At 35.8% G+C, this 27,687-nt stretch overlaps 1 protein-coding gene across 2 annotated transcripts in view; it reads right to left on the bottom strand.

Moving 5' to 3' along the window:
• Positions 1–27,687, bottom strand: part of PTPN4 (protein tyrosine phosphatase, non-receptor type 4 (megakaryocyte)) — a 230,060-nt gene that overhangs the window by 93,321 nt on the left and 109,052 nt on the right. For both annotated transcript variants that reach the window (XM_011941633.1, XM_011941634.1), the window contains 6 exons: positions 19,521–19,628; positions 5,160–5,202; positions 4,987–5,065; positions 902–946; positions 590–642; positions 111–231 (listed from right to left, as the gene is read on the bottom strand). In XM_011941633.1, the coding sequence (XP_011797023.1) occupies positions 111–231; positions 590–642; positions 902–946; positions 4,987–5,065; positions 5,160–5,202; positions 19,521–19,628 (449 nt within the window). The remainder of the gene's footprint in view (positions 1–110; positions 232–589; positions 643–901; positions 947–4,986; positions 5,066–5,159; positions 5,203–19,520; positions 19,629–27,687) is intronic.

Genomic DNA, 27,687 nt, shown 5'->3' with positions numbered 1-27,687 from the left:
GTAATTGTTGTATATTAAATACAGCCATCAAATTAGAAGTAATTTCAAACATTTCTCTAGAAAGAATGCTATTAAGAAGTTTATCAAATAAAAAACTAAAAAACTCTTACATGTGTTGCTGATGTAATTTTGCAATTTCCTTTTCAAAATCTTGAGGTTGATTAGGAATGAAAGAATAATCTGAGAGGTAGCCTGACAAGTTCTCTGACTGATCGCAGTCTCCAAGTTCAGCTAATAATGAAAGGAAAATATTCATATTTTAATAAACAAATTTTTAAATTATAGTCAAATCAGTGATATCATTAATTCTATTTCTGGATGTAAAATACTTATGTTTCTAATACAACAACTTCAGCAAGCTACAGCAATCCATTTAACATTCTTCTAGGTCTCAATTTCAGAGGAAATTTTTTTTTTTTCAAAAATCATAGTAATTGCTAACTAACTGGAGATTTAATTACATTTCCACTGCAGTCACTATTTTCTATATAGTAACACATCTACAGAACTCCCACATTAAAGCCAATGTACTAGCAACACAAACCACGAAGTTATATGCTATTTGACCTAAAAACGGGCTGATACTTACACTGAACAGCAAATGAAGCTAAAAGGGCAGCAGTATTAGAAGGACAGGGTAATCTAATAAAACAAAACAAAAATACATAACCGAAGGTTAAACATAGTAATTTCAAAAGTACTATAATTTGTTAAACAATCACACTTGAAGTTTCATGTGATTTAACTATTAAGAAATAAACTTATCTGATGAAAAGAATTCACACTACATGTAACCTTTTTAAATAATTTATTTGCAATGACCATGAATTACTTAATACAGATTTAAAAAGTATTTTTAAAGTCCATTACAAAAAATTTGTAAGAAATTTAAAGAGCCCACCTTCCAGTAAGAATGTCTTGTTTAATTTGCAAAAAATACTGGTACCTTAAAAAAAAAAAAAAGGATAGCATTTACTAGAATTGCAACAATTTCAATTCTAAGAAACTATATACTTACATTAACAAATAAAAATGTTTAAATATTTGCTTTTATAATTTACATATTAAAACACGTAAAGTAGTTTAAAAATAAGATTTCATAAGCTCATGAATCTAAATCTTTAAAATTCTTTGATGTATGAAATTTGTACTTCAAATGTCTTGCTTCCACTAGCTTCCATTATAGAAGCCCTGAAGATTTTAAACAGTTACATGACAGAGGGAGAAATATTCTGAGGGTTGGTATATGCAGAAAGTAGAAGTGGGAAGCATAGAAAACATGATTTCACAAACATGGAAGAGTTGACAGTAGCAATGCACTAGGGACCAGCCAAGATTTTTGCTAGTCTGAGACAGAAAGTCAGCTACGAGTACAGGCCAGTGTTTTGATCATTTTATCATCAGATGGCAGGAAGCTGCCTGTTACAGAAAAGCACCTATACACTTCCATTTGAGTTAAGAAGTCTCTCTGATTAGGGGGGGAAAAAAAAGAGCTCTTTTGTCTATTATTGTTAGAACTGTCAAGTATTCAATTTCCTGTGAAACCAACAAAAACATAAGTTTTCTTTAACAAGCCTACTGTCGTTGCTTACAAGATAGCATTGTCCTTTGGTCTCTGCTAGTGGGTAACCCATTCACTCAAAGATTTATCAATACTTGGGCAAAGTCATCTGTGTTGTATAGGGGTGGCAGACGACCAAACTTTGTGGTTTTAAATGTTTAACCAGGAAATTTTAAGATTTTTATTTCACTAAACTAAAAAAGTACATATTCGAAGAGTCAAAAGTCATTAGAAATTCTAGTTTGGCTGATTAAAGTCACTGAAGAGCTCCATGACAATATTCAAATTACCAAAGAGGTTTTCAGAGAATCAGATACTCATTCCAAAAAAAAAAAAAAAAAAAAAAAAAAAAAAAATTTGCTGGGCGTGGTAAGGGGATCTGTAGTCCCAGCCACTCGGGAAACTGAGGTAGGAGAATGGCATGAACCTGGGAGGCGGAGCTTGCAGTGAGCCGAGATCGCGCCACTGCACTGTAGCATGGGCGACAGAGCAAGACTCTGTCCCAAAAATAAAAATAAAAATAATTCAAAGTTAAAGTTTCCTGGTGAGAAACAATCTTTAGTCAGGATTTAAAGGTCATGTATATCCTTGCCATAATATTGTAAATCTGACATAAATAATGCCTATACTTGCCAAATTTTACTTACATACTCATTTAACCAAGAGGCAAGAACTTAACTGTTAAAAGCAGAAACCAGAATTCAAGTCCTAGGCAAAACTAGCTTGTGATCTTGGGCCAATTAGTTAAAATGTGGCTAAGCCTTAGTTTCTACATTTGTAAAAAGAAAGTAGTATCAATTTGCCTAGCATGTGTATCTCAGGAATTGGAAAAATTCAATTCTAATGATGCTAGCACCTGCTAAAACTAAATAGTGTTTAACCTTGTGGAACCTGTTTGACTCCATTCTTTCCTCGCCCCGCTCCCCGCCCGCTATTTCAAAATTAAAGGAATATTTTTTACTAATTAAACTAAACTAATTCACTAATTAAAAGGATATTTTAAAAATTAATTTAGTACTACATAGAGTTTATTTTCTCCTCTTGGCTCACTACCAAACAGAATCAACTTTCATATAGCTAAAAACTGAGAAAGAATTACTAAGCAGATTCATCTGCATATTGGGAATGTATATTTACATTCTTGAAATCTCAAGGTAAGGAGGTATAGCAGATTTCCTGTTTCCTCGGGTCTAAACTAGTTCTGAAAACTTAGCAGCTGTGGCAGAAGGTACACTGCTACTAATCACAACTATCACGTTAAGACTACTCAAGCATTAAAGCTTTGACTAATATGTAGCCTTGGCTACATATTAGAATCATTTGGGGGAACTTGTACTTACCTATGCCCAGGTCTCATCTAAGACCTGTTCAATCAGAATTATCTAGGGATGTGACCAAGACATCATTATGGTTTAAAGCTCCCCCACATGATTCTAATTTCTAATCAGAGTAGAAAAATCACTGATATACACTATGGTAGTAAAATTAAAAAAAAAAAAACTAGACATTTACCCCATTTTACCAAATAATACCAGTTATAAGATTCCACAACATTCCATTACAAAAGGGTCTGAGAACAAATTAATTCTCTGACTACCATCAAACTTGATTTTACTTTCTTCTGCTTCAGGAAGTTATTTCAACTTATTAGAGAGACACATTTATTTCCTTATTATGTTTTCAACGCAGGCTATACAAGAATCAACACATTCTACTTCCATTCAGAAATTCAAAGACAGTTTTTCAAGTGAAGTACATTACAAACATGGTTATAACTCACAATATTTTAAGGGTTAAAATACTAAGCCAAGATGTATACATATAACACAACTTTGTTTTTCAAGAGGAATTAGCTTGGATTCTACTATTAGTTGCAAGCATTAGGATTACATAATCCAGAGACAACATTACTGAGTACTCCCATTGTTAAAAAAAGGAATACCTGCACACTCACCCCAAAACACACTGAAAAGAAATCTCTAGAATTTCAATCTAATTTTTCTCACTTGGTTTACTATTGAAAACTGTGCAAACACCGTAGAACTGGCAGCTGCAGCTAATTAAGTATCTTTAATTTATCCTTTTGTTTCTCCACTCCAAGACAGTATCCTAAATGATAACCAATACATTAAAATTTAACATCCTATCTATAGGTAATTTTAGGTATGGATTTTTTAATTTGACACCTATCTTATATAGTAATTCTGAATGTAGTCACTGGCCTATATTCTTATATCTGAGAATTTTACAGAGAGTATAACATGCTAATTTTTAATGGTCTTTTAAAAAAAATCATTACTAATTACTAATTCTGTCTTTCAGGCAACACACAAGGTTGTCATTCAGGTTAATACTGACAGTAACCACACTGTTGGTATTTCTCCATTTCTACCTTCAATATTTCACCTTACATTCAAGAGCATTATCAAAATGTTCATCTAGATCATTCACGTATATACTCTGTCAAGTCAAAATGACCACAAAATTAGATAGTAACATAAGCTGTGACTTAAAATGGAGAGTCAAGTGGGCATGTAAAGGCCTCAAAATGCTAGTGCACTCTCTGCAACATCCTTTATAAACTCTGTTATACTTTTTTGGAATCAAAGATTAAAACACATAGGGGGCCGGGCGCGGTGGCTCAAGCCTGTAATCCCAGCACTTTGGGAGGCCGAGACGGGCGGATCACGAGGTCAGGAGATCGAGACCATCCTGGCTAACATGGTGAAACCCCGTCTCTACTAAAAATACAAAAAATTAGCCGGGCGAGGTGGCGGGCGCCTGTAGTCCCAGCTACTCGGGAGGCTGAGGCAGGAGAATGGCGGGAACCCGGGAGGCGGAGCTTGCAGTGAGCCGAGATCGTGCCACTGAACTCCAGCCTGGGCGACAGAGCGAGACTCCGTCTCAAAAAAACAAAACAAAACAAAACAAACAAACAAACAAAAAAACACACATAGGAGACAAAAGGTACCTAGTGACTTGCAAATAATGGTTATATATTTTATAAATTCTATGTTCTCCCCAATAAAAAAAGATACTAGAATATGCTTTCACATGGGAAAAAAACCCAAACATTTCTCACCACACAGCATCCTTTGAATACAATTTCAGCAACATTTGATGACCTCAATTAATTATAGCCACACTTAAGCAGTGTTCACAAGTAGAAATTTTTAATATTTATATGGCTCAGGAGGCTGCTTGGGGCTGGACTGGGCCGCCCTGAGGTTCTAAATCCCCTTACATTCTCCCAGCCATCCAAAAAAGGAGGAAAACATTATCTTGGAACAACCATAACTTATTCTGTGTACTGACTGTAAAGCTCAGAATTACACCATAGTAATTTCCTTTTGCCTAATTAATTTCAAAATTTTATATTAGAGTTTTGACAATATTTTCAAGAAAAATATGCTCCATAAACCCACCTTGTATACTCTTCTTGTAACTTGTTGGGGTCACTTACAAAAAATTTGACTCTAAAGTTCAAATTGTAAGGAGATCCTCCTAGAATTAATAAAAGTAGTTCTAATTAATCAGACTATATTAATCCTTTATCTTTATAAAGTAAACTTGCAAAATGTTAAATATGTATGCTCACTCTTTAGCTGCTTCCTTATTGGTTTGTTAGGATCCAGCCACCTCTGAAAAATAAATAAATAAAATTGATTTCTTTTTTCCTTTGGGAACTACTATATTGATTCTTACAAATCTGTTCCATTTGGAGATTAATGCTTAAAGCTGCATTTCAGAATAGGCCCAGGTAGGAAAATAACCATTACATTACAGACAATATTTTTCATATCAAATGTAATAAAATTATGCTAGAAATTAGTGAATGTATTTGTGTTAATACTAAGATTTGATTTGACTTTTCCATCACACTGTACAATGCGCAATAACCTCTATTTCAAAAGTAAAGATGGTTAATAATTGCAGCAACCTGAAGTGATTCACATTAATCTAACTATATTTCTTAATAATCTAGCAAGTTTTCAAAATTCTCTTTACCCTTCACACACACACACACACACACACACACACACACACACACACACACACACACAATCTTGGGCTTTACACCCATTCAGGCAAAATTCTACTACAGAACTTGAAAATCCACTGAGGAGAAATTTTATAACATTTACCTCATTCCTTTAAAAATAAAATGCCTCTCCTTCAAAAAAAACCCACCAATTTTTTTAAGATACAATGTTTAGTTTTGAGAATGATTTTTATGTGTGAGAAATCTTAAGCAGTTTCAATACTTCTGAAGGCCAGTTGAGCTCTATTTCTGGACAAGTAGGGCTGAATTCAGAAAAATTTTAACTGCTAACATGTTTCGGTTAAAAAAACTCAAAGAACCCAAAATGAGGTGCTAGATATGCTAGAATTTTCCAAGTAAGTTTATGTATCATTATTTATAAACCAAACTTCTACTACCCATAATTAAATCCAGGCAGAACACATAGATTTTTAATAATAAATAAATGGCTGGGAGTAATTAATAATGATTTCCTCTCCACTGTCCATAATATCCAACACATCAAATCCAAGTCTATCTTCAAACTGTATCTCGAATTTATCAATCTATCATCCTTATCTCTCTAGTCTAAGCTCTGCCTATTGCCACTTAATTGCTCTCCCAGTTGATGTTCTTATCACCATGTCCCTCTTCATGCTCCATAAAGAAGCAAGAGTAGTATTAAAACATAAATCTGAATATGTCACTCATTTGCTTAACACCTTGATAACTTCTCAGTAGTAGATCCAAAAACTATGGCTTGTATGGTCTCTTCTCACCTCTTCCACCTCAACTTACTAAATTCCAGCCATAATGGCCTCCTTTCTGTTTCTGAAAGATGCCATCATAAGGCCCTCAATTTCAAGCTTCCCTTTCACAGAATGCCCTCTAGATTTCCTACAGTACTCTTCACTACCTGTTAAGTCTCAGCTTAAAGCCTGCCACCTCAGAAAGGCCTTCACTGACCACCCTACCAAAAGTACGTCATACAGCTCCCATTTATTTTCTATAAACAAGTAAGGAACATTATATTCCTTCATTACATTGCCTCAATTAAATTTGTTTCACCTTTTTTTTTTCTGACTCCTTCATTAGATTATAATGAAACCAAGGATAAAAGCTGTTTCAGTCAATACTGTACAGTCAGCACCTAGCACAGGGCTTGACATAATATGAATTAAAAATACTGTCAGAAGCAGTGGCACATACCTGTAATCCCGTCTCAAAATAAGAAAGTAAGTAAATAAGTAAGTAAATAAATAATTTACTGAAGGACTAAACCTGCTGAATGATTCAATAGCCAGGGGTAGGATTTTCAGCCCTGTTTAATACACTTTCCTCAATCTATCTACCCATTTATCCACCTTTCCATCCATCTATCTATTAATCTAGTGATTTTTATTCTTCATATCTTCTAGGAAAAGTCATAAATTATATCCACTTTAATGACTGTCTACAATCAAAGTTTCAGATCAATTAATTAATCTATTGAAAACCTGTCTTCCTCATTTAGTTCTCCTTCAAAATATTCTGGTAAAAGAAATACAAACACATTTACATACAAAGATGCATTAAGCTGACATAGCTTAGAAGTACAAAGACAAGCACTGAGAAATTTAATAGGTCTCATCAATGATATCAATGAGATAGGGCTTAGGTTCTTGGTTTAAACCAGGAAGATGGAACAGTGCTATAACAAGCACTATCGAATGGTAAAAACAGCATTTGTTGTAAAACTCCATCATTAAGTTGCGAAACAAACTAGGAAAAACCATAATATATAAAGAAGTTCTACACATCAATAAGAAAAAAACTGACACTAATAGAAAAACAGGCAATGAATAAGAATGGAAGTTCACAATCAAGGAAATACAAATGGCATTTAAGTATATGACAAGATAGTCAATCTTGATCATAATTAGAGAAATACAAAAGTAATCTACATTGGGTTATTAGTCTTCAACAGTAACATTGGGCAAAGACTAAAACGTATAATGACATACACGTGAGAAGAACAGGCACTCTTGTACATAGCTTCTGAAAGTATAAATTGTACCATCTCAATGGAAGATAACTTTGCAAAATTTATCAAATTATAAAATACATATGACAAGACTCAGCATTATTTGTATGCAGTATTTTTAGTGAGATATATTTCATGCACCACAAAATTTACCATTTTAACAGGTATGTGTCATTATACTTTAGTATATTCCCTATGGTATGCAACCATCATCACTATTTAATTCCAGAATATTTCCACCACCCTCAAAGGAAATCTTGTACCTATTAGCAGTCAGTCTCAATGTGCCCTTCCCTGCTGCCCTTAACAATTACTAACCTACATTCTGTCTCTACGAATTTATGTTTTGAACATTTCATAAGAATGGAATCATACAACAGGTTGACTTTTGTGTTTGTCTGCTTTCACATAGCATAATGTTTTCAAGGTTCATCTACATTGTAGCATGTAACAATAATTCATTCCTTTTTGTGGCTGATACTGGGCTGTGTCTACTTTTTGACTATTATGAGTCTGCTATGAACATTTGTGTACACACTTTTGTGTGAACATGTGTTTTCAATTCTCTTGGGTATATGCCTAGGGGTAGTATTGTTGGGTCACAGGATAACTGTATATTTAACTTTTTGAGAAACTGCCAAACTTGTTTCCACAGTGGCTTTTTACATCTCCAATATCAATGTATAAAGACTGCCATTTCTTCATATCCTCATCAACACTACCTTTAAAAAATTATAGCCATCCCAGGAGGCTGAGGCAGGAGAATGGCGTGAACCCGGGAGGCGGAGCTTGCAGTGAGCTGAGATCCGGCCACTGCACTCCAGCCTGGGCGACAGAGAGAGACTCCGTCTCAAAAAAAAAAAAAAAATTATAGCCATCCCAATGAGTGTGCTGTGGTATGCCATTCCTTTTCATTGCTGAATATTTCATTATGTAGATACACTACATTTGGTTTATCTACTCATCACTTGATTGACAGTTGGATTGTTCCCATATTTTAGCTATTATGAATAATGTTGCCATGAACATCTGTGTATAAATTTTTGTGTGAACATACATTTTCAAGTCTCTTCAATATGTATCTGGGAGCAGAACTGCTTACAGTAACTGTTTTAATACATCTTGAAAACACATGTTACAAACCCTTAATTTTGTTCTTACATAAATGGGCACTGGGGTTATATCACCACCTATAGTTCCAGACAGCATTTTCTGTGCCAAGAACTGCTGTACTAACTGGATTACTGTGCTACATCTGAGAAAAGCTGAACTGTCTGCAATGAAATAGATATGAATTTTAAATGTAATATTTTATTAGAAACTATAACTATCTAGTTAATACTAATAGCTAATAAGAGATGGCACTACATCATCAACTCCATTCATGAAGGAGTATCTATTTAAGGATGGAGCTCTGTTTCTAATCTTTTCAAACCTTTCAAAGCGATTAGACATTGCTAATCGGTTACCTGATGGCTCATAGTTTCTAATCTTTTCAAAGCCAATTTCCCATTCTTTTCCCTGGGAAGAATCTCTTGTTATATACTGCTTCATATAACAAAGTTAATTTTTCTATCTGCCAAAACGTAGTAATAAAATTTCTACATTTGAGATCTGCAAGGTTTCTACTAAGAAATCCACTGATTATTTTATTGAGGTGCACTTGTATGTAACAAGTCACTTTTCTCTTTCTCTTGCTGCTTTCAAAAGTCTGGCTTTCGACCACTTTCACTGTACTTGGAGTTCAGTGAGCTTCTTCTGTTTGTACATCTGTATCTTTATGCAAATTAGGGGAAAGATACATGGTAAGACCTTGTCTCTACAAAAAAAAAAATAAAATAAATAAACAAAAAATTAGCCAGGTGTGGTGGTACATGCCTATAGTCCTGGTTACTCGGGAGGCTGACGTGGGAAGCTAGGAGGTTGAGGTTCAGCCTGAGAGGTTGAGGCTGCTGTGAGCCATGATCGCACCATTGCACACTGCACTCCAGTCTGGGTGACAGAGCAAGACCATGTTTCAATCAATAAAACAAGTAATTGAACTCCAAACTGTTCAGGGTTGCTATTGTAAACAGCCTTGGTCTTAAAGAAAATATAATTTGGACAAATTACAGCCATATATTTATTTCATCTGTTTCAGTATCACTTTGGAGATTAAATTCTAGCTTACATTCTTTTCCACAGTATCAAGTTTTAGATGTGTATTTTTTTCCCTTAACTCATTCATTATGTGAAGCCTACTTTCTATAAGGCACTGTGCCAGGTACTGGGGTGATATAAGATCAAAACATAGTTCCTATCCTCAAAAACTGGTAATAAATACATCAGCTCAAGAAAGTATCACCACTGCTACAGATAAAAAAGAAAGAGACAAATTATGCCTGGGGAGTAGTGGTAGTCAGGAAAGGCTTGACAGGGAAAGTGACTTTTACTCTAAGTCTTAAAAAAAGTGAAGGTAGAGGGGTATAGGGTAAAGGATGTGAAGGGAATGAAGGATGTGAGTTAAAGTAAAGGTGAGATATTTCAGGCACAGAATGTATTTATGCCCAAGATAGCAAAGATCAAGTATTGCATATTTCATCTGAAAATACTCCATTTTCTATCCATTTTTAGAAATCTTTAGCAGTAATACCTGCCATTACTCATCTTAATGGCAGCTGTATACATTGTGATATTAACCTTTTGTTTCTCTTATAAATCAATCCTATTTCTCACTAGAAATCAAGTTAGAAACTTGGGAGGAAGAACATCTCCCAAATAAAGTAATTCTGGAGAGTCACTAGATCCAGTAAAAAACATAGGGCTTAGTAAAACAGTAGAAAGAAAAGATGTGGAAAACTTGGATTTGATCCCAACTTTACCTTTCACTATGCTAAATAAAATAAAATTATAACAAAAACAATGGCTAAATAAAAATAAAACAAAATTTAATACATAAAATTAAAACAAAAACAACGCTGGAGAACTAGTGAGGCTGGATAAATCCTCGCGTGAATACGTTCCCACTACAGCTCCCCTTTTACCTCTCAAGTCTTTTATTATTTTATTATAAAAACCAGGTGACTTAACCAAATGGGTGACTATGAATGATGGTCAAAGAGTACCAGACTCGCATAGGGACTTTCTTCAGATATTTAAGTGAATAGACCAACTAACCATGAATCTCTAGGCATAGGGTGTCGGCAATTTTTTTATGTTTCCCAAGGGATTTGGAAGCATAGTCAAGTTTAGATGAATGATCGTTTACCTTTTTGTTTTCTATAATAAATTTTTTATTAAAAAAAGTATCAATATAAAACATTCAAGTTTTTTTTTCTCTCTCTCACACACACAGCAAAAAAACACATAAAAGTCCTTTATTATGGCTCTTCCAATTCTACTCTCTCATCCAAAGAGGTAGCCTCTGTTCACTACCAGTAAGTATACCTTGCAATGCTGTGGTGCACCTGCATATAAGCATTTAATAATTATATATATATGCTGAACTTAGTGCAGACACCCAATCAGCATAGTGCATTACAGTCCAGAAATCCTGCGCTCAAGTGGTTCTCCTGCCTCAGCCTCCCCAGTAGCTGGGACTACAGGCATGCATCACCATGCCCAGCAATGTCACATACTTTATTCAACTATTCTCTTATGAGGGTTTCAGGTTTTTCCATTACTATTTCCTATTAAAAATAGTGTTGCAAGAGAAATTCTTCCATACAATAAATTTTTAATTTTGATATATGCTGCCATCTGCCTTCCAAAAACACTTCTTCACTTTATACTCTAACCAAGTATCCTGAGAATGCACATTTCCCCTTAGCCTTTGCCAGAACAGGTAGTGTGAATCTGTATTTTTGCTAATCTAGTATGCAAAGAGTGTTATCATTGTAATTTGCATCTCTGTGATTAACTAGTGAAGCTGAATATCTTGTCACGTTTGTCATTAATAGTTACTTTTTTTCTGTTCATGCTATCTTCCCATTTTTCTATTGGGTTATCTGACTTTTATTCATTATTTGTAGAAGCTCTTCTAGATTTTAATATTATGTTACATAAGTTGCAAGTATTTCCCTCGAGTTGATATTCTGTCCTCAGTGTATATTCTAAATGTTATGCAGTGAAATCTGTCAACATTTCCTTTACAAATGCATGAACTATTGTTGCCTAGGATGATCATAATAAACAATTATTATTAAAAATGTTTCCAACTCTTACCCATTTTTATACTATTGTTTTACATTTAAATTTACATTGGAATTTATTTTTATATATAGTATCTATTAGGAATCTAAATACATATTTTCCCATCTTTAACCAATTGTTCTAATACCTATCTTGAATACCATCATTATAATAAACTATGTTTTCATACAGACAAAAATTGATACTTGGGCTGTTTCTTCTACCCCATTGGCTTATATCCATACTAAGAACATACTATTTTAAGTACTATGTCATCATAATACATTTTTATATCTGTTAGGACAAGGTGATTATATTTTATATATCTGGCTAAGTTTATCCAGATTCTCTTCCTGAGGAAGTTGAGGATCCTATTGTCAAATCTTCTCCCCAAAAATTCCATTCAGATTCTAACCAGCAATACCACTGGTTCTACCAATGAAACTGAAATAGTGCTGAGATCTTTTACAATACTGAGCATTCCTCATCGTAAGCATGGTATATCTCCATTTATTCATAATTTCTATTATATCTTCCTGCAAAGTTCTATATTTTCTTCATATGGCTCTTGACACTCCTGCTAAGGTTTATTCCTAGATGTTTAATGAAGACAGGTTTTTTAAAAAATGTGATTTGCTATTTTGTTGGAGTATGTCTCCTAAATGGTATATAAAAAGGTACTGATATTTGTTTGTGGAGCTCTAAATCTTACTAGCTATAATAGTTTTCCAAATGATTCATTTGAGCTTTCGAGGTGGATAATCATATTGCTAAAGAAAAATGAGTTCTTCCCCCAACAACCATACCCTAACACACAGCTTTATTCCACAGGGAACTATATCTGTTGCCCTCTGTTCAATTAGAAAAGGGGAAAAGACGAGGCCAAGTGGCCTCAATTAGTTTCTCAGTTAACCACTTTGATACCCGTACTACATTACCCAGAAATCTCTCCTCTTCAACACCTTGTTGGTAAGTTTTCCTCTGGTTTGACTCTTCCACCAATCCTATCAACACTGAATGTCAACATTCAATCTTTTAAAAAATCTTGAAAATTTCTTGTCTGTTGATGGCATTAATTTTTATTCTCTGTGTGTTCATGAGTGTACTATCTGACATTGGAAAGCAACCAAAAGTAGGCAAAAAGAGGAGGAAAATCTACTCTCGAAAAAACAGAAACACTGCAAGGGCTGACATACATATTAGCAATCTTTGCCTGGGGCAAGTTCAAATCCTACACAGGCAGAGGACATCCTTACTGACTTGAGGTGTCAGAGGACAGAGTTTAGGAATGGAGCAAAAAAAAAAAAAGACAGAAAATTGGGAGGAAATTCTGAAAAGGAGAACTCAGAAAGAGGATTAGCCTCAAACTCTGGCTATGAACCAACAATGAACCACTGTTCATTCTGGTTAGGGTTAGGGTTAGGGTTAGGGTTAGGGTTAGGGTTAGGGTTAGGGTTAGGGTTAGCTCTGGCTGACAGCTGAACTATGCATGTATAGTTAGATTCCAGAGTCACAAGAAAGAGGAGGAGTTGGAACCTTTAAGAAATAAGTAGAGATACTCCTCCCAAATTGGACACAGAATACAGACTCTGAGTCCAGCCAGGTTAACTGTACCTATTTGCAATATGCAGTTTAAATTGTGACAAATGCATACAGCCAGGTAACCATCACCATCCACAATCAAGATAATTTCTATTCTGAAGTATTTCCTCTGCTTCTTTGCAATCAGTCCACCAAACCCTAGGCAACTACTGATCTGCTTTTGGTCACTATGTGTCAGTTTAGCTTGTTCTGTAAGTTAATATAAATGGAATCATATAGTGTTCTACTCTATAGATACACAGCAGTTATTTTTCATCCCTTTGTTTATTGATGGACATTAAAGTTAATTCACATTTGGGCTATTATGAATAAAACTACTATGAACATTTGTATACAAGGCTTTACGTGACATGTTTTCGTTTCTCTTGGATAAACAACTGAAAGTGGGATTTCTCAGTGGTATATATTAAACCTATGTTTAATTTTACAAGAAAACTTCCAACTATTTTTCAAAAAGTGGTTGTATCATTTTAAATTGCCACAAGCAATTTTATCAGTTGTTCCACATCCTTGTCAACACTTGGTATTGAAATAATTTTTAATTTTAACTATTCTAGTGGATATACTACTTCTAGTGGAAGTACTACTTCATTGTGGTTTTACTTTGCATATCCTGGATGCATCTTTAAATATTAAACGTCCTTTGTCACAGTAAAAACTTTCCTTTCTTTTCCAAGTTCTGTTGAGTTTTCATTATGAATGGTTGCTGAATCTTATTCTCTGTAATCTATGCCCCAGTTACATTGATTTAGTGAAAAAACTAAACAGTGTACTTGATGGGGAAATAGTGTTTTCAGTATTTTCCTCTAAGATCGGGAACAAGAAAAGGTAGTCTGCTCCTATCACTTCTATTCATCTTTGCCCTAGTGGCTTCGGCCAGTGCAATAACAAATCAAAAAATGAGAAAAACAGAAAGGATAAAGACTGGTAAGGAGGAAGCAAAACTGTCCCTGTTTGCAAAAGACATGATTATTTACACAGAAAATCCTAAGGAATCAATGAAAGAAACTACTAACAGTAATGTGTATTAGCAAGGTCTCAAAATACAAGGTTAATATACAATCAGTCATCTTGGGGTTTATCCTAGAAACACAAAGTTGGTTTAAAAATTGAAAATCAATGTAATTTACCATATATCTGCATGATAATCTATGTAGAAAATTCTATAGAATTTACAAAAAGCTACTAGAATTAAGTGAGCTCAGGAAGAGTATAGAATACAAAATCAATACACAAACTTAACTGTATTTCTATATGCTAGAAATAAACATTTTGAAATGAAAAAACCAACAATACTATTTGCATGTTTTTTCTATTTACCAAGTTGCCAAAAACAGAATCTGAAGTAGTAACCTTGATTTACCCCTTTTCCTCATGAACTCATTCTATCTGAATCAAATCAGCCAGTCCTGTTGACTTTATCTCCTAACTGAATTATCTCTAGCACTTACCTTTTTTTCTTCATTCCCCACAGCCAACCACTACTTTCTTAGTAATTTCTTTATTCCAACAATCTCCCAACTGTCTATTAGTTACTGGCTACACTATAACCAAAGGGATATGTGTAAAACACAAGTCTTATGTTTAGTCATATAAAAAAATTCATGTTTGATTTTATCATGGATTAAAAGGCATTTTATGATATCACGTACTGCTCAAACCTCATCTTTTACCCCTTCTCCTTTTATTAAATAAAAGTTTAATACTAAAACTTTTTTCCAGTTCTTCAAATTCAGCATTCCTGTTTCTTCACTCTTGATCTCTGCATATGCTCCTGCTTCTTTCTTAAACACTTCGGTGTACCCCAGGTCTCTCTGCCATTCCCTCTCAAAATACAAGAGTTAAAAGAGACAAGAAGCAAAAAATACCAGTTAGCAGGCTACCAAAGAGGATTACACAATAGGTAAATAAGAGCTTGAATTAAGATATTACAGTAGAAACATATGAACAGATAAGAAAGAAATAGTGAAATATATAAAATAAACCATGTACTAAAACATGGCTTGCTGAAATAATGGTCAGCCTCTATGTGACTTTTCCCATATTTACTGAAACCTAACGTGATAAATAATGTAAGAATTGAGTTATGTAAAAGAAATATTAAAAAGGTAAATAAAATTATACCAAATAAATTATGTCATAATTTAGTAGTGTTAATTAACAGTATACTGCATTAGAGTAGTGATTTTCATAATATGGTTCCTTGGACAAGCAGCATTAGTGACACAAGGGAACTTATTTGAAAGTAATTTATTGAGTTCCACAGCAGACCTTCTGATTCAGAAATCTCTAGGCATAGGTCCCAGAAATCTGTATTTTAAGAAGCCTTCCAGTTGTTTCTCATGCAAGCTGCAGTCTGAAAACCATGGGGTTAGGAGCTATGCAAAGAGGGGTAAACCAGTAAAATATCATAATCCAACAAAAATTCCAGAAGACTGAACTTGCACAAAGATCAGGCCAACAATAATTAATAATCTACCCTCTATCCTACTTAAGAGCAGTATAATTCAATTTAATAAGGAAAGTAACAGTAAATGCACAGGAATAATATAATCTCAAGGCTCTGTTAAACAGCATGCTGATAAAGACCACTAAGAAAAAGCCACCTTTAACTGCTCATAAAATTAAAGAAATAATGCATAATGAATTATAACCACAATATTATTTTCCTCATTAATTCAACATACATTTACTGAATATTACTACTACAACAAGATATTATGCTAAAAGCTAAAATTGTGATAAACAGGTCTTAAATTAAAGCATGAGAAATTCTGAAAAGTCAAAGCTTTAAGTAATTTTCTTTGTTGCACTGGAACTTATTACCAAGGAAGATTCTAAAGGGAAAGACAGTCAGCTATTATTCTGTATTTGTTATTTAATACTTACGAGAAAAAAAAACATGCTAAGTGCCTTTTACGTTTATCAATTATAAACCCAATTACATTAATTTCAATGTCTAAGGCAATAGTAGTTCTAATTCTTTAAAACTAATATATAAAAATATGCATAAATATATACATAATATATAGATACATGTGCATATGTATATGTAACATACATAAGTTTTAAGATTTAAAAACTCTGAGCTAAAGATAGGTGAGAATTAATTCTAGTAGAATCTTGTCAAATTCCTTTTGATTACTGATAGTAATTTTATTATATGGTTACCTCCTCTCCTTAATATGTTCATTTACTTTGTAAATCCTATGCATCCATATTATCATCACTTGGGAAGCAACATCATGTGGTAGAGAGTACAGGCTTTGAAGTTAGATCTGAGTTCAAGTTCTTTCTCAGCTACTTCAGTAGTTTGCATGACATTAAACAAATTAATTGACTTTCATAAGCATTAGTTTTTCATTTTTAAAATGGTTTTAATGATACTTTCATCATAAGTGAGGAAAGTATTGTGAGAATAAAATGGAATATTATAAGCAAAACATTTAGTTGATTAACAAATTCACAGATGTTTTATAAATGATACTCCCCTACTCCTTTCTCTTGAAGCATAGCATCTTTTTCCTTCAGTCCGTTAATTATCCTCAAAGCCTTAATTCACACTGACAACTAGAATTGGAACGCTACTTATAAGATTTGTGCTCTTGACAACTAGAAATGGGACACTATTTATAAGATTTGTGCTCTAAAGGTCCTTCTGTGCACACATTTTGGCATCTCAAAAGTTCTTCCAAATATTTAAATAATGAAACTGCAGTGCAGCAGACAAGACTAGCAAGGGGAGTTAGGAGATCCAGGTCCTAGTTTCACTAATGCCAGGAAGTAGCTTTGGCTTGGGATGATGTCTTATGAAAAATTAGAGTGTGAGGCTAGATAATCTCTAAAGCCTCTTTTGGGCCTTTAAAATTCTGATTCTAACTTTTCTGGAAGAATTTCTTTGAATCATAAACAACTGGACTCTTGGAACCTGGAATCGTATCTTATTTGAGAAGGAATACTCAAGATAGAAAAGACAAAGAAAGAAAAAGTAAGAGATAGCAAAAAGATCAACCTAGCTACAAATACCTTTTTCCCTACATTCATTCTGGTGTAATTAGCTCTACATCTTTTTGTATACGATATGTCTTTTTGTACACAAATTTATGTGACAGAATTTTTATCTCTTGTAGTATACATGATCTCAATATTAATCCTTCTGGAGTGCTTCCTGAAAAGGATGGTTTTCATACTTATGGTAGTGACTACAGTGGTGAGTCGCTGGTCTCTTCCTCTTTGTCATCTTGTCACTTACCCCATCAATCTAATGCCAGCCTATAGCTAGAGGATCTGACTTACGAGGGTCAGCAAGATCTAAGAGTTATCTATTTTTTCTCTCCATGAGGTATACTTAATGAGGTGTAACAGTCAACTTTTAGGTATTTGCTTGGCTCACAATTTGCCTTTCTGGTAAGAAAGGGAATAAACCTTTTATCTGAGCAATGTGAGCACCTTTAAATGATCAGGACAAGAAAGGCATTTAAAAAGTAACAGCAGTCACATCTCACTCTCCTTTCAGCGACATAATTACCTCTTGAAGCTACTTGCTATGTGGGCTGTAGACTGAAGCCAAGTAGCCGTAAAATGTTATACACCCTATAGTTCAACCATGTATAGCCAATCACTAACCAATGTTATTTCTGTAAATCAATGAGAATTCCTGAAGAACAACTTTTGCACTTACTCGTTCTCCTGATTGATCCTGTTTATTCTTTAAAAACTCAAACCTTTCTTATGTTCTCCAGAGCACTCTCCAAGGCAACTTGCAAGTATACCCTGGGCTGAGGTCCTCAACCTTTGCACTTGAATAAACTCTTTAAACTACATTCTGACCCTTTTGATTATTTTAGGTTCAACCTGGGAAAGGTTGTATTATTGATATTTCTACTCACTTCCATTTTTACATGGGTTTATTTATCAGGAAACAACAGTATAACTAGGCCCCTGAAGAAGCTCAGGTCGTCTAGTGAAGGCATCAAAGTATGAGGAAAGTTTATTTTAATTTTAGTTCGGTATAAAAGCATTTATTTTCTCTGAGACTAGCTGGCCCTTGGTTTGTTTTTCTTTGTGCCATCCTCATATTTTTCCATGGCTGGTTTGTGGTACAAAATCAGTAAATGATGTCAAGAAAGTAAGTGGTAGTATTTAACGTTTCATATATAATTCCCACTAGCTATTCATTCAGAGAACGAAGATCCCAACCACGAGAGAGAGGAAGAAAAAAAACAAACCAACTTTTCTCATAAATATTACTTGTATTTTCTATAGCCCTTCTATTAATATAGCCTTATAAACAGATTTCTGAAACATTAATTCAGAACCATTTCTTCAGCCTCCTAATTTTTCTAAAAGTATACGAAATATTCCCTTCAAAATGGAGATCCTGTTACACTAATCAAAAGAATATACTTCATTGTAGAAGTCCCTCACTGTGTAAGCACATAAATTTACAAAGAATTCAATCAGAATTTGCTTGTATACCCTTTATCTAGGTTCAGAGTAAGATATATCCTTTAGTGCATTTTATAATGCTTAATTGTCAAAGTAAACATTTCTACTATTCACATGCTATCTTCTATTTCTATGATGTGATCTTTCTAATTAAAAGAACCACAACTGCAATTACTGAAGAATAAGTAAAAATCCAAGGAGTTTAATGCCAAATAATTGTACAGCTCTGAAATTTAATCTCTATCTTATTTGTGAGGGTCTCTGATGAAATTTGGAAATTTGACATTGAATAAATTAAGAATTTTTATTAGAAATAGCTCTCTACAAATACAATAAAAAAACTAATTTTACTTTAGTGCAGACTATATACATCTGAAGGTATTTTAACCTTTATGCCCAATTTCCTCTCTTTCAGTCAACAGGCATAAATTGGACTTACTTTTTAGTTGTCTGAGACACATAATCAATGAAAGTGACATTACCTGACATAATCATGAAAGCCTTAAAGCTAGTAACTTCTGAAAGATTAAAACGTCAAGAAAAGAGGAACAAAAGAAAAAGAATTACCTCTATTTAAGTCAAGTAAAAAAAAAAAATCTCATCAAATCAGTGAACATTGTAAATCAGAAAGGACTTTCTATACTAAACTGAGAGGAAAAACTAAATAAAAATGAAAGACAAAATCTTAAACTTACTGGGTTATCTGTGGAATCATCAGCCAACTGTAAACCAAAATAGTCCTGCTCAGTCAAATCAAGATGCTTGAAGACTATATCCAACAAGACTTGCCCCTGATCATGTTTCTGGAAAAAAAAATTGAATGAAATCAACTTTGATAGGTTACACACTTCACATTTTTTAACCTGGTCGACTTTTGTCCTCATATATTAACCCATTTATGCCAGAGGTAGCAAACTTTTTTTGTGCGAAAAATCAGGCCTCGGCAATGACCTTGAACAGTAGGACATAAATAACTCCCAGGAGCTTAGCATGCCTATAATGGAGCACTAGACATAAATGGGTTAACTTGGTAATTGTTTCCATACCAATGACTTGGTTGAGAAAGAAGACTTCCCATGTGACATAGTACTTTTAGAAAACAACCTGACCTTAGGCAAAGTGGTTTAAAGAGCATATACTATGAAAATATAAAGAAACATTTTATTGAAAATACTTTCCACTTTCAGGCTATCATGGTATTTTTGTTAGTTCATATTTTTTTTTTTTTTTGAGGCGGAGTCTCGCTCTGTCGCCCGGACTGGAGTGCAGTGGCCGGATCTCAGCTCACTGCAAGCTCCGCCTCCTGGGTTTACGCCATTCTCCTGCCTCAGCCTCCTGAGTAGCTGGGACTACAGGCGCCCGCCAACTCGCCCGGCTAGTTTTTGTAGTTTTAGTAGAGACGGGGTTTCACCGTGTTAGCCAGGATGGTCTCGATCTCCTGACCTCGTGATCCGCCCGTCTCGGCCTCCCAAAATGCTGGGATTACAGGCTTGAGCCACCGTGCCCGGCCTGTTAGTTCATATTATTGCCGCATCAACTCATGTATATATCTATATCATTTTGTTATGCCTTTTATTCTTATATTTAAATTGTGACTGGAAAGTGACATATTTGGCTAAATATTACTTAAAATATAATTTTGTATTAAAATAAATAATGCCATAAAAGGGGAAACAAAGATGGTAACAATTATTCATAGCTAATTGATAAAGGATTGCTAATATTTTCATTGCCAAAGTACTCAGAGAACTTTAGAAAACTATCTCATTTTAACCTCATACTAATTCTATCATGTAGAATTAGTACTACTAATCTTTGGGGAAGTAACTACAACTTCCCCAAATTCCAAAGATGTTACATTGTGGTACAAAAGATATGATTAGATAATCCTCCCCATCAAAAAATATAACTAGTGAGTAAAAACAGACAAATGATCAACATGTTCAGTTAAAATTAAAAAAGAAACTGCGAAATTATAATGACATGCCATGGGCAAACAACAATCCCCAAAATAAAATCAAATGATAAAAAATAAAGACAAGAAATACTTATTGCTGCTAACATGGTAGAAAGATAGCTGTTGGGAAAGTAATTTGACAAAACAAGCAATAACAATATCAACTACTCTGGCATCTTAACATAAGTAGCAAACAAAATCTAATACTGGAGGAAACTTCTATACCTATCAATAAATTCACTAGAGAAGCTTATTCTTGTTACATTTATATATGACATAGATTAGAAAAACATGCTCAATGGTTTGAGTTTGTCCCCTAGAATTCACGTGTTGAAAATTTGGTCCCTGGTATGGTGGTTCTGAGAGACAAGACCTTTAAGAGGTGATTAGGTCATTTAGAGGGATTAATGTCGCTTTCCAGAGACAAGGTTAATTCTCAAGGGAGCAAGTAAGTTCTCACTATCACAGTACTAGATTAATTACCACAAGTGAGTTGGTATAAAGTGAGGCTGCTCCTGGGGTTCTGTCCCTTTTACATGTACCCACTTCCCCTTCTGCTTCTCTGCCATGTTATGACACAGCATGCAACCCTCAGGACCGACCAGATGTGGCAGTCTGATCTTGGATTTGATTTCCCAGCCAAAATAAACCTCTTTTTTTTTCCTGAGAAGTAGTTTCGCTCTTGTTGCCCAGGCTGGAGTGCAATGGCACAATCTGACCTTGGCTCACTGCAACCTCCGCCTCCCGGGTTCAAGCGATTCTCCTGTCTCAGTCTCCTGAGTAGCTGGGATTATAGGTGCATGCCATTACACCCAGCTAATTTTTGTATTTTTAGTAGAGAAAGGGTTTCATCATATTGGTCAGGCTGGTCTCGAACTCCTGACCTTAGATGATCTGCCCGCCTCAGCCTCCCAAAGTGCTGGGATTATAGGCGTGAGCCACCGCGCCTAGCCAATAAACCTTTTTTTAAAATAAATTACCCAGTCTCAGGTATTCTGCTACAGTAACAGAAAATGGACATGGTAGAGAACAGTGATATATTTTACCACTAGTTTTTCTTCTCATTAGCTATAGCAGTTTAGAAACTTTCAGATACCAGTCAGAATTCAAACTTACAGCTGAAACTATAAGGACACATTTTTTTCATATAATGGAAAGTATAGAGGCACAAAAGATTCCAGAGCAAGCTAATTTGGCAGTCAAGGGACATCAAGACTAGGTTTCTTTCCATCATTCTCATCTGCATTCCAAGTGTTGGCTATATTTGTGAGCCTTTAGCAAGATGCTCACGGCAATTCCAAGATTCATATCCACACGTGACAATGTTCAAAAGAACAAGCTCCCTTGTAAAAGTCACCGTACAAAGACTTTTATTGGCCAGAATTGGGTCAAATGGCTATCTGAAAAAAACTCAACAATCGTGGGAAGTATGTGCTTCAAACAGCGCTTCTCCATGTTGGCTCCCATTCAAATTGCCTGCAAATGTTTTATAGACTGATGCAGTCTACCTCCCTGACATGTCTCTCACTCTGATTATATTTGTCTGGGGAAGAGACCAAGCATTAATCTTTTTAAAAAGCTACTAAGGTGAGTCCAGTGTACCTTTGGTTGAAGAAACTATTCTTTCCTCCACTGAATGTACAGATTTATTTCTGGGCTCTATACCTTGGGTTTTCTTTCACTTCCTATATATCACAGACTGGGTACTGCAGAATTCTGTAACCCAGAAATGCCAATAGGTGCTGATGAAAGAGCCCAAGAAAAGCCTGCTTTCTCTAGGAAAAGGACCAGAAAAGGGTACATGGCAGCACAGAAACCTGACAATGCCAAACCCAATGGGAAAAAAACGGGCCCTTCTCTACTAGTGTCCATGGAAATCAAATGAGAAGCCTAGTTTCATGTGCCACCTGGTTTGAGCAGGCAGCAAGTGAAAAGCCTGAACTTCTACCCACTTCCAAACAGTACTGAGTAGTACTTCTTAATATCTCCTCTAGGGTGGTGTAAAGCAGAAGCAGAAAACATATCCTGAACTTTCATTTAGGCTTACTGGTAGCAGGAGGTATTAGGCTTCCCTTATTGAGTGGGTATTAGGAAAAGCTGAGGAGAAAGCCTGGACTTCCACAGCTATCATCGCATTGCTGTAGCAACTGGTGTCTCCCAAACAGACAGGAGGAAGAAGATTTGAGAGAAAAGGTAGATGGAAAAAGGGATAGTTAAATCTTGAAGTGTAATCCTGGATAGGACACTTAACAATGAACTAACTACATTTGAAACTGACCAAAATTTAAAAAGCAGGCTAAGACCTGTACACTACCAAGGTGACTCCCTACTAAGAAGACAATTAAATATGATCCAAAATCTCATAACAAAATGTGTCAAATGTCTGAGATACTATCTAAAATCATTCATTATAACAAGAGCTAGGAAAATCTCAACTAGAATAAGAAAACACAATCAACAGATGTCAACACCAAAATGAATCAGATGTTGGAATTATCTGACAAAGATTTGGAAGCAGTCATCAGAAAAAAAGTTTCAATGGAAGCAACCATTATGAATGTCGTTAAAAAGAAAATTAGAAAAAAACAAAGATTATTTCAGCAAAGAAAGAGAAGATATAAAAGAACCAAATGCAAATTATATAACTGAAAAATACAGTAACAAATAAAAACGTATTAGATGGGCTCAACAGAAGAATAAAGATAAGACAGAAAAAAAATGATCAATGAACCTGAAGAAAAAACAATAGAAATTAGTCAATAAGAACAACACTGAAAAGGGCCAGGTGGCTCACGCCTGTAATCCCAGCAGGTGGATTACAGGTCAGGAGATCAAGACCATCCTGGCTAATATGGTGAAACCCTGTCTCTACTTAAAAAAAAAAAAAAAAAAAAAAAAAATTAGCCGGGCATGGTGGAACATGCCTGTAGTCCCAGCTACCCGGGAGGGTGAGGCAGGAGAATCGCTTGAACCTGGGAGTCGGAGATGGCACCACTGTCCTCCAGCCTGGGCGACAGAGCAAGACTCCATCTCAAAAAAAAAAAAAAAAAAAAAGAAAAGAAAAAGAACAACAGAAAAAACAGACTGAAAAAATAAAAGGATGACAACAACCAGACTGTCAGCAACCTGTGGGACAAGAAAAAATGAAGTAGCATTCATTTCACGTTTTATTGTAAAAATAAAATGTTTACAAATTTGGCAAAAACAAAAACGCACATTCAAGAATCCAAGTGAACCCCAAACAAAATGAATCAAAATAAATCTACCTTATAACACATCATAATCAAAATACTAAAAACTAAACACAAAGTAAACATCTTGAAAGCAACTAAAAAAAAAAAGAAAAGAAATTACCAATAGGTAATGACAATTCAAATTAGAATGAATTTCTCATCTGCAACCAAGAAGGCCAAAAGGAAATGTGTTAGGCTGTTCTTGTGTCACTGTAAATAATATCTGACACTGGGTAACTTATAAAGAAAAGGGGTTTAATTGGCTCACGGATCTGCAAGCAGTATAAGCACAGCACAAACATCTGCTCAGCTTTTGTTGAGGGCCGTAGGAAGCTTACAATCGTGGCAGAAGGCAAAGTGCAAGCAGGCACATCACATGGCAAGAGCAGGAGTAAAAGAGCCAGGGTGGGAGGTCCCAGAATCAACCGGATCTCAGGTTAACTAACTGAGTAAGAACTCGCATATCACCAAGGTCATAAGCCATTTATGAGGGATCTGCTCCCATGATCTAATTGCCTTCTACTGGGCTCTACCTCCAACACTGGGAATCACATTTCAACATGAGATTTGGAGGGGACAAACATCTAAACCGTATCAGAAAGTATATAAAAAAATTTCAATTGCTAAACAAACAAACAAAACCCAAGCCTGTCAATCCAGAATTCTATGTCAACAGAAAATACTCAATAGGAATGAAGAGTAAATAATAATATTCTCAGAAAAATTTAAGGAAATTATCACCAACAGATCATCCCTAAAATAATGCTCTAGGAAATATTACAGGAGTTATTAAGAAATTATTTTAGGCAGTTAGGGGAAGGAGTCCTCGGTAAGGTTTTTTTTCTTTTAATAAAGGCAGCTCCCGAAACATTTCTTTGTTTTTTTTTTTTTTTGAGACAGAGTCTCACTCTGTCACCCAGGCTGGAGTGCAGTGGTGCAATCTTGGCTCACTGCAATCTCCACCCCACTGGTTCAAGCAATTCCCCTGCCTCAAGTCTTCGGAGTAGCTGGGATTACAGGCACATGCTACCAAGCCCAGCTAATTTTCTTTGTATTTTTAGTTTCACCATGTTGGCCAGACTGGTCTCGAACTCCTGACCTCAGGCAATCCGCCCGCCTTGGCCTCCCAAAGTGCTGGGATTACAGGCATGAGCCACCGTGCCCTGCACATTTCTTTTCTAATAGAAAAGCAGCTTGAAAAGCAGCTACTTGGGAGACTGAGAGAGGAGAACTGCTTGAACCCAGGAGGCAGAGGTTGCACTGAGCCAAGATCATGCCACTGAACTCCAGCCTGGGTGACAGAGCAAAATTCTGTCTCAAAAAAGAAAAGAAAAGAAAAGAAAAGAAACTCAGAGAGCTAAAACTCATCTTTTAACCTGGGATTCTGAAGCTCTAAAGGCCTCTGACCAGCTAAAACAAGCCTTGCTTAAGGCACCAGCTCTCAGCCTTCCTGTAGGGAAGGCCTTCAATCTGTATGTATCAGAAAGGAAGGGAATGGCTGTAGGAGTTTTAACATAGGCTTGAGGACCAGCTCAACAGCCGGTGGGTTACCTAAGTAGCGAACTTGATTTGATGGCTAAAGGATGACCAGCATGTCTCCAAGCCATTGCCTCAGTAGCTCTGCTGGTTCCAGAAGCATCCAAATTAGCCCTAAGAAATGATTTAACTGTTTACACCCCATATAATGTGGCAGGACTACAGTACTCCAGGGGGAGCCTTTAGCGAGCCCCTTAAATATCATGCCCTGCTGTTGGAGGGTTCCAACATCCAATTAAAGACCTGTTCTCGCCTAAACACAGCCACCTTCCTCCCCAAGGAAACAGGGGAACCTGAGCATAACTGTGAACAAGTCATAGTACAGACCTATGCAGCCAGGGAAGATCTCAGGGAAACTTCTCTAGAGAACCAGGACTGGACCCTCTTCACAAACGGCAGCTCTTTTGTAGAAAAAGGGATCAGTCAGGCAGGATACCAGTAGTCACTCTAAATGACATCATTTAGAGTCTCTCCCTCCAGGCACAAGCACTCAATTAGCTGAGCTAACAGCTCTTACAAGAGTAACTGAATTAAACAAAGGAAAGGTAGTTAATATTTACATTGACTCCAAGTATGCTTGCCTGGTTCTCCTTGCTCATGCTGCCATCTCCATGCTCATGCTGCCATTTGAAAGGAAAGGCATTTTCTTATTACCAATGGACTTCCTATAAAATATCACAAGAAAATTAACAGGCTATTATCCTCAGTTTTCCTTCCATGAGAAATAGCAGTGATGCATTGTAGGGGACATCAAAAGGGAACAGATGAGGTAGCCAAGGAAATAGATTAGCTGATTAGGCAGCAACCTCAGTGGCAAGGAAGCCTCAAGACATCAACATACTTCAAACCCCTCGAATCTGGGAAGGCTCCCTAAGAGAAATTAAACCTCAGGGCTCCCCTACAGAAACAGAATGGGCCACTTCTCGAGGATACTTGTCAGCCCTCAGGATGGCTACAGTTACAGGACGGCAAACTTCACTTGCCAGCTTCCAGCCAATAGAAAGTCCTTAAAATCCTTCATCAAGCTTTTCACTTGGGAAAGGATAAAACTTACTGATGTGCCAGAGATTGTTTTCACGAGAGAACTTACTAAAAACAATCGAGCAAGTTGTTAATGCTTGTGAAATCTGTCTTAAAAATAATCCATGAACAGGCAACTCCTTCCTCCTCAAACCCAAAGAATAGGAAGTTATTCGGAGGAAGACTGGCAGATAGACTTCACCAATGTGCCAAAAACAAAAGGCATTCAATACCTGCTGGTATGGGTAGATGCCTTCACTAACTGGGTAGAAGCATCTCCATGCCACACAGAAAAAGCCTCTGAGGTAAGAAAAATGTTAGTTAATGAAAGAACTCCCCTAAGTAGGTACCTTCAAAGTGACAAAGGGCTCTCATTTAAGGCAGCTGTTACACAGGGGTCTCAAAAGTCCTAGGCATAGCATATCATCTCCATTGTGCTTGGAGACCCAATCCTCAGGAAAAGTGGAGAAAACTAATGATATTATCAAGAGACACCTCAGAAAATTATCCTGACAAACTCACCTTCCTTGGGTCACTCTTCTTCCTAAGGCCTTAATACAAATAAGAAATACTCCTTCAAAATTAGGTCTTAGCCCTTTTGAGATGCTGTACAGACAAGTCTTGCCTTACCAATGATTTTCTATTAGATCAAGAAACCTCCGGGCTAGTTAAGCATATAACCTCTCTGGCTCACTTCCAACAGGAATTAGCACAATTAGCAAAAGCCCAACCCCAGGAAACAGGGACACCTCTATTTAACCCAGCAGATTTGGTACTGATAAAGGCTCTCCCTTCTCTCTCTCCCTCCCTCCCTAAACCCAAGCTGGGAAGGGTCTAACACTGTTCTTTTTTAACCCCCTCTAGGCAATAAAAGTTACAGGAATAAAAGTTACTCCTGGATACATAACACTTGAGTCAAAGCCTGAAGAACTGAGGGAGCAACCCCTGACAGCCCAGAAGAATGTCCTGAACATCAATGTGAAGAAATAGGAGATCTGGTAATCCCAGCACTTTGGGAGGCCGAGATGGGCGGATCATGAGGTCAGGAGATCGAGACCATCCTGGCTCACACGGTGAAACCCCGTCTCTACTAAAAAATACAAAAAAACTAGCCGG

The sequence above is a fragment of the Colobus angolensis genome, unplaced genomic scaffold (genome assembly GCF_000951035.1).
Source record: "Colobus angolensis palliatus isolate OR3802 unplaced genomic scaffold, Cang.pa_1.0 Scaffold20, whole genome shotgun sequence".
NCBI lineage: Eukaryota > Metazoa > Chordata > Mammalia > Primates > Cercopithecidae > Colobus > Colobus angolensis.
Note: the sequence above shows the minus strand (reverse complement) of the source record. Positions and strands in the feature narration are given on the sequence as shown.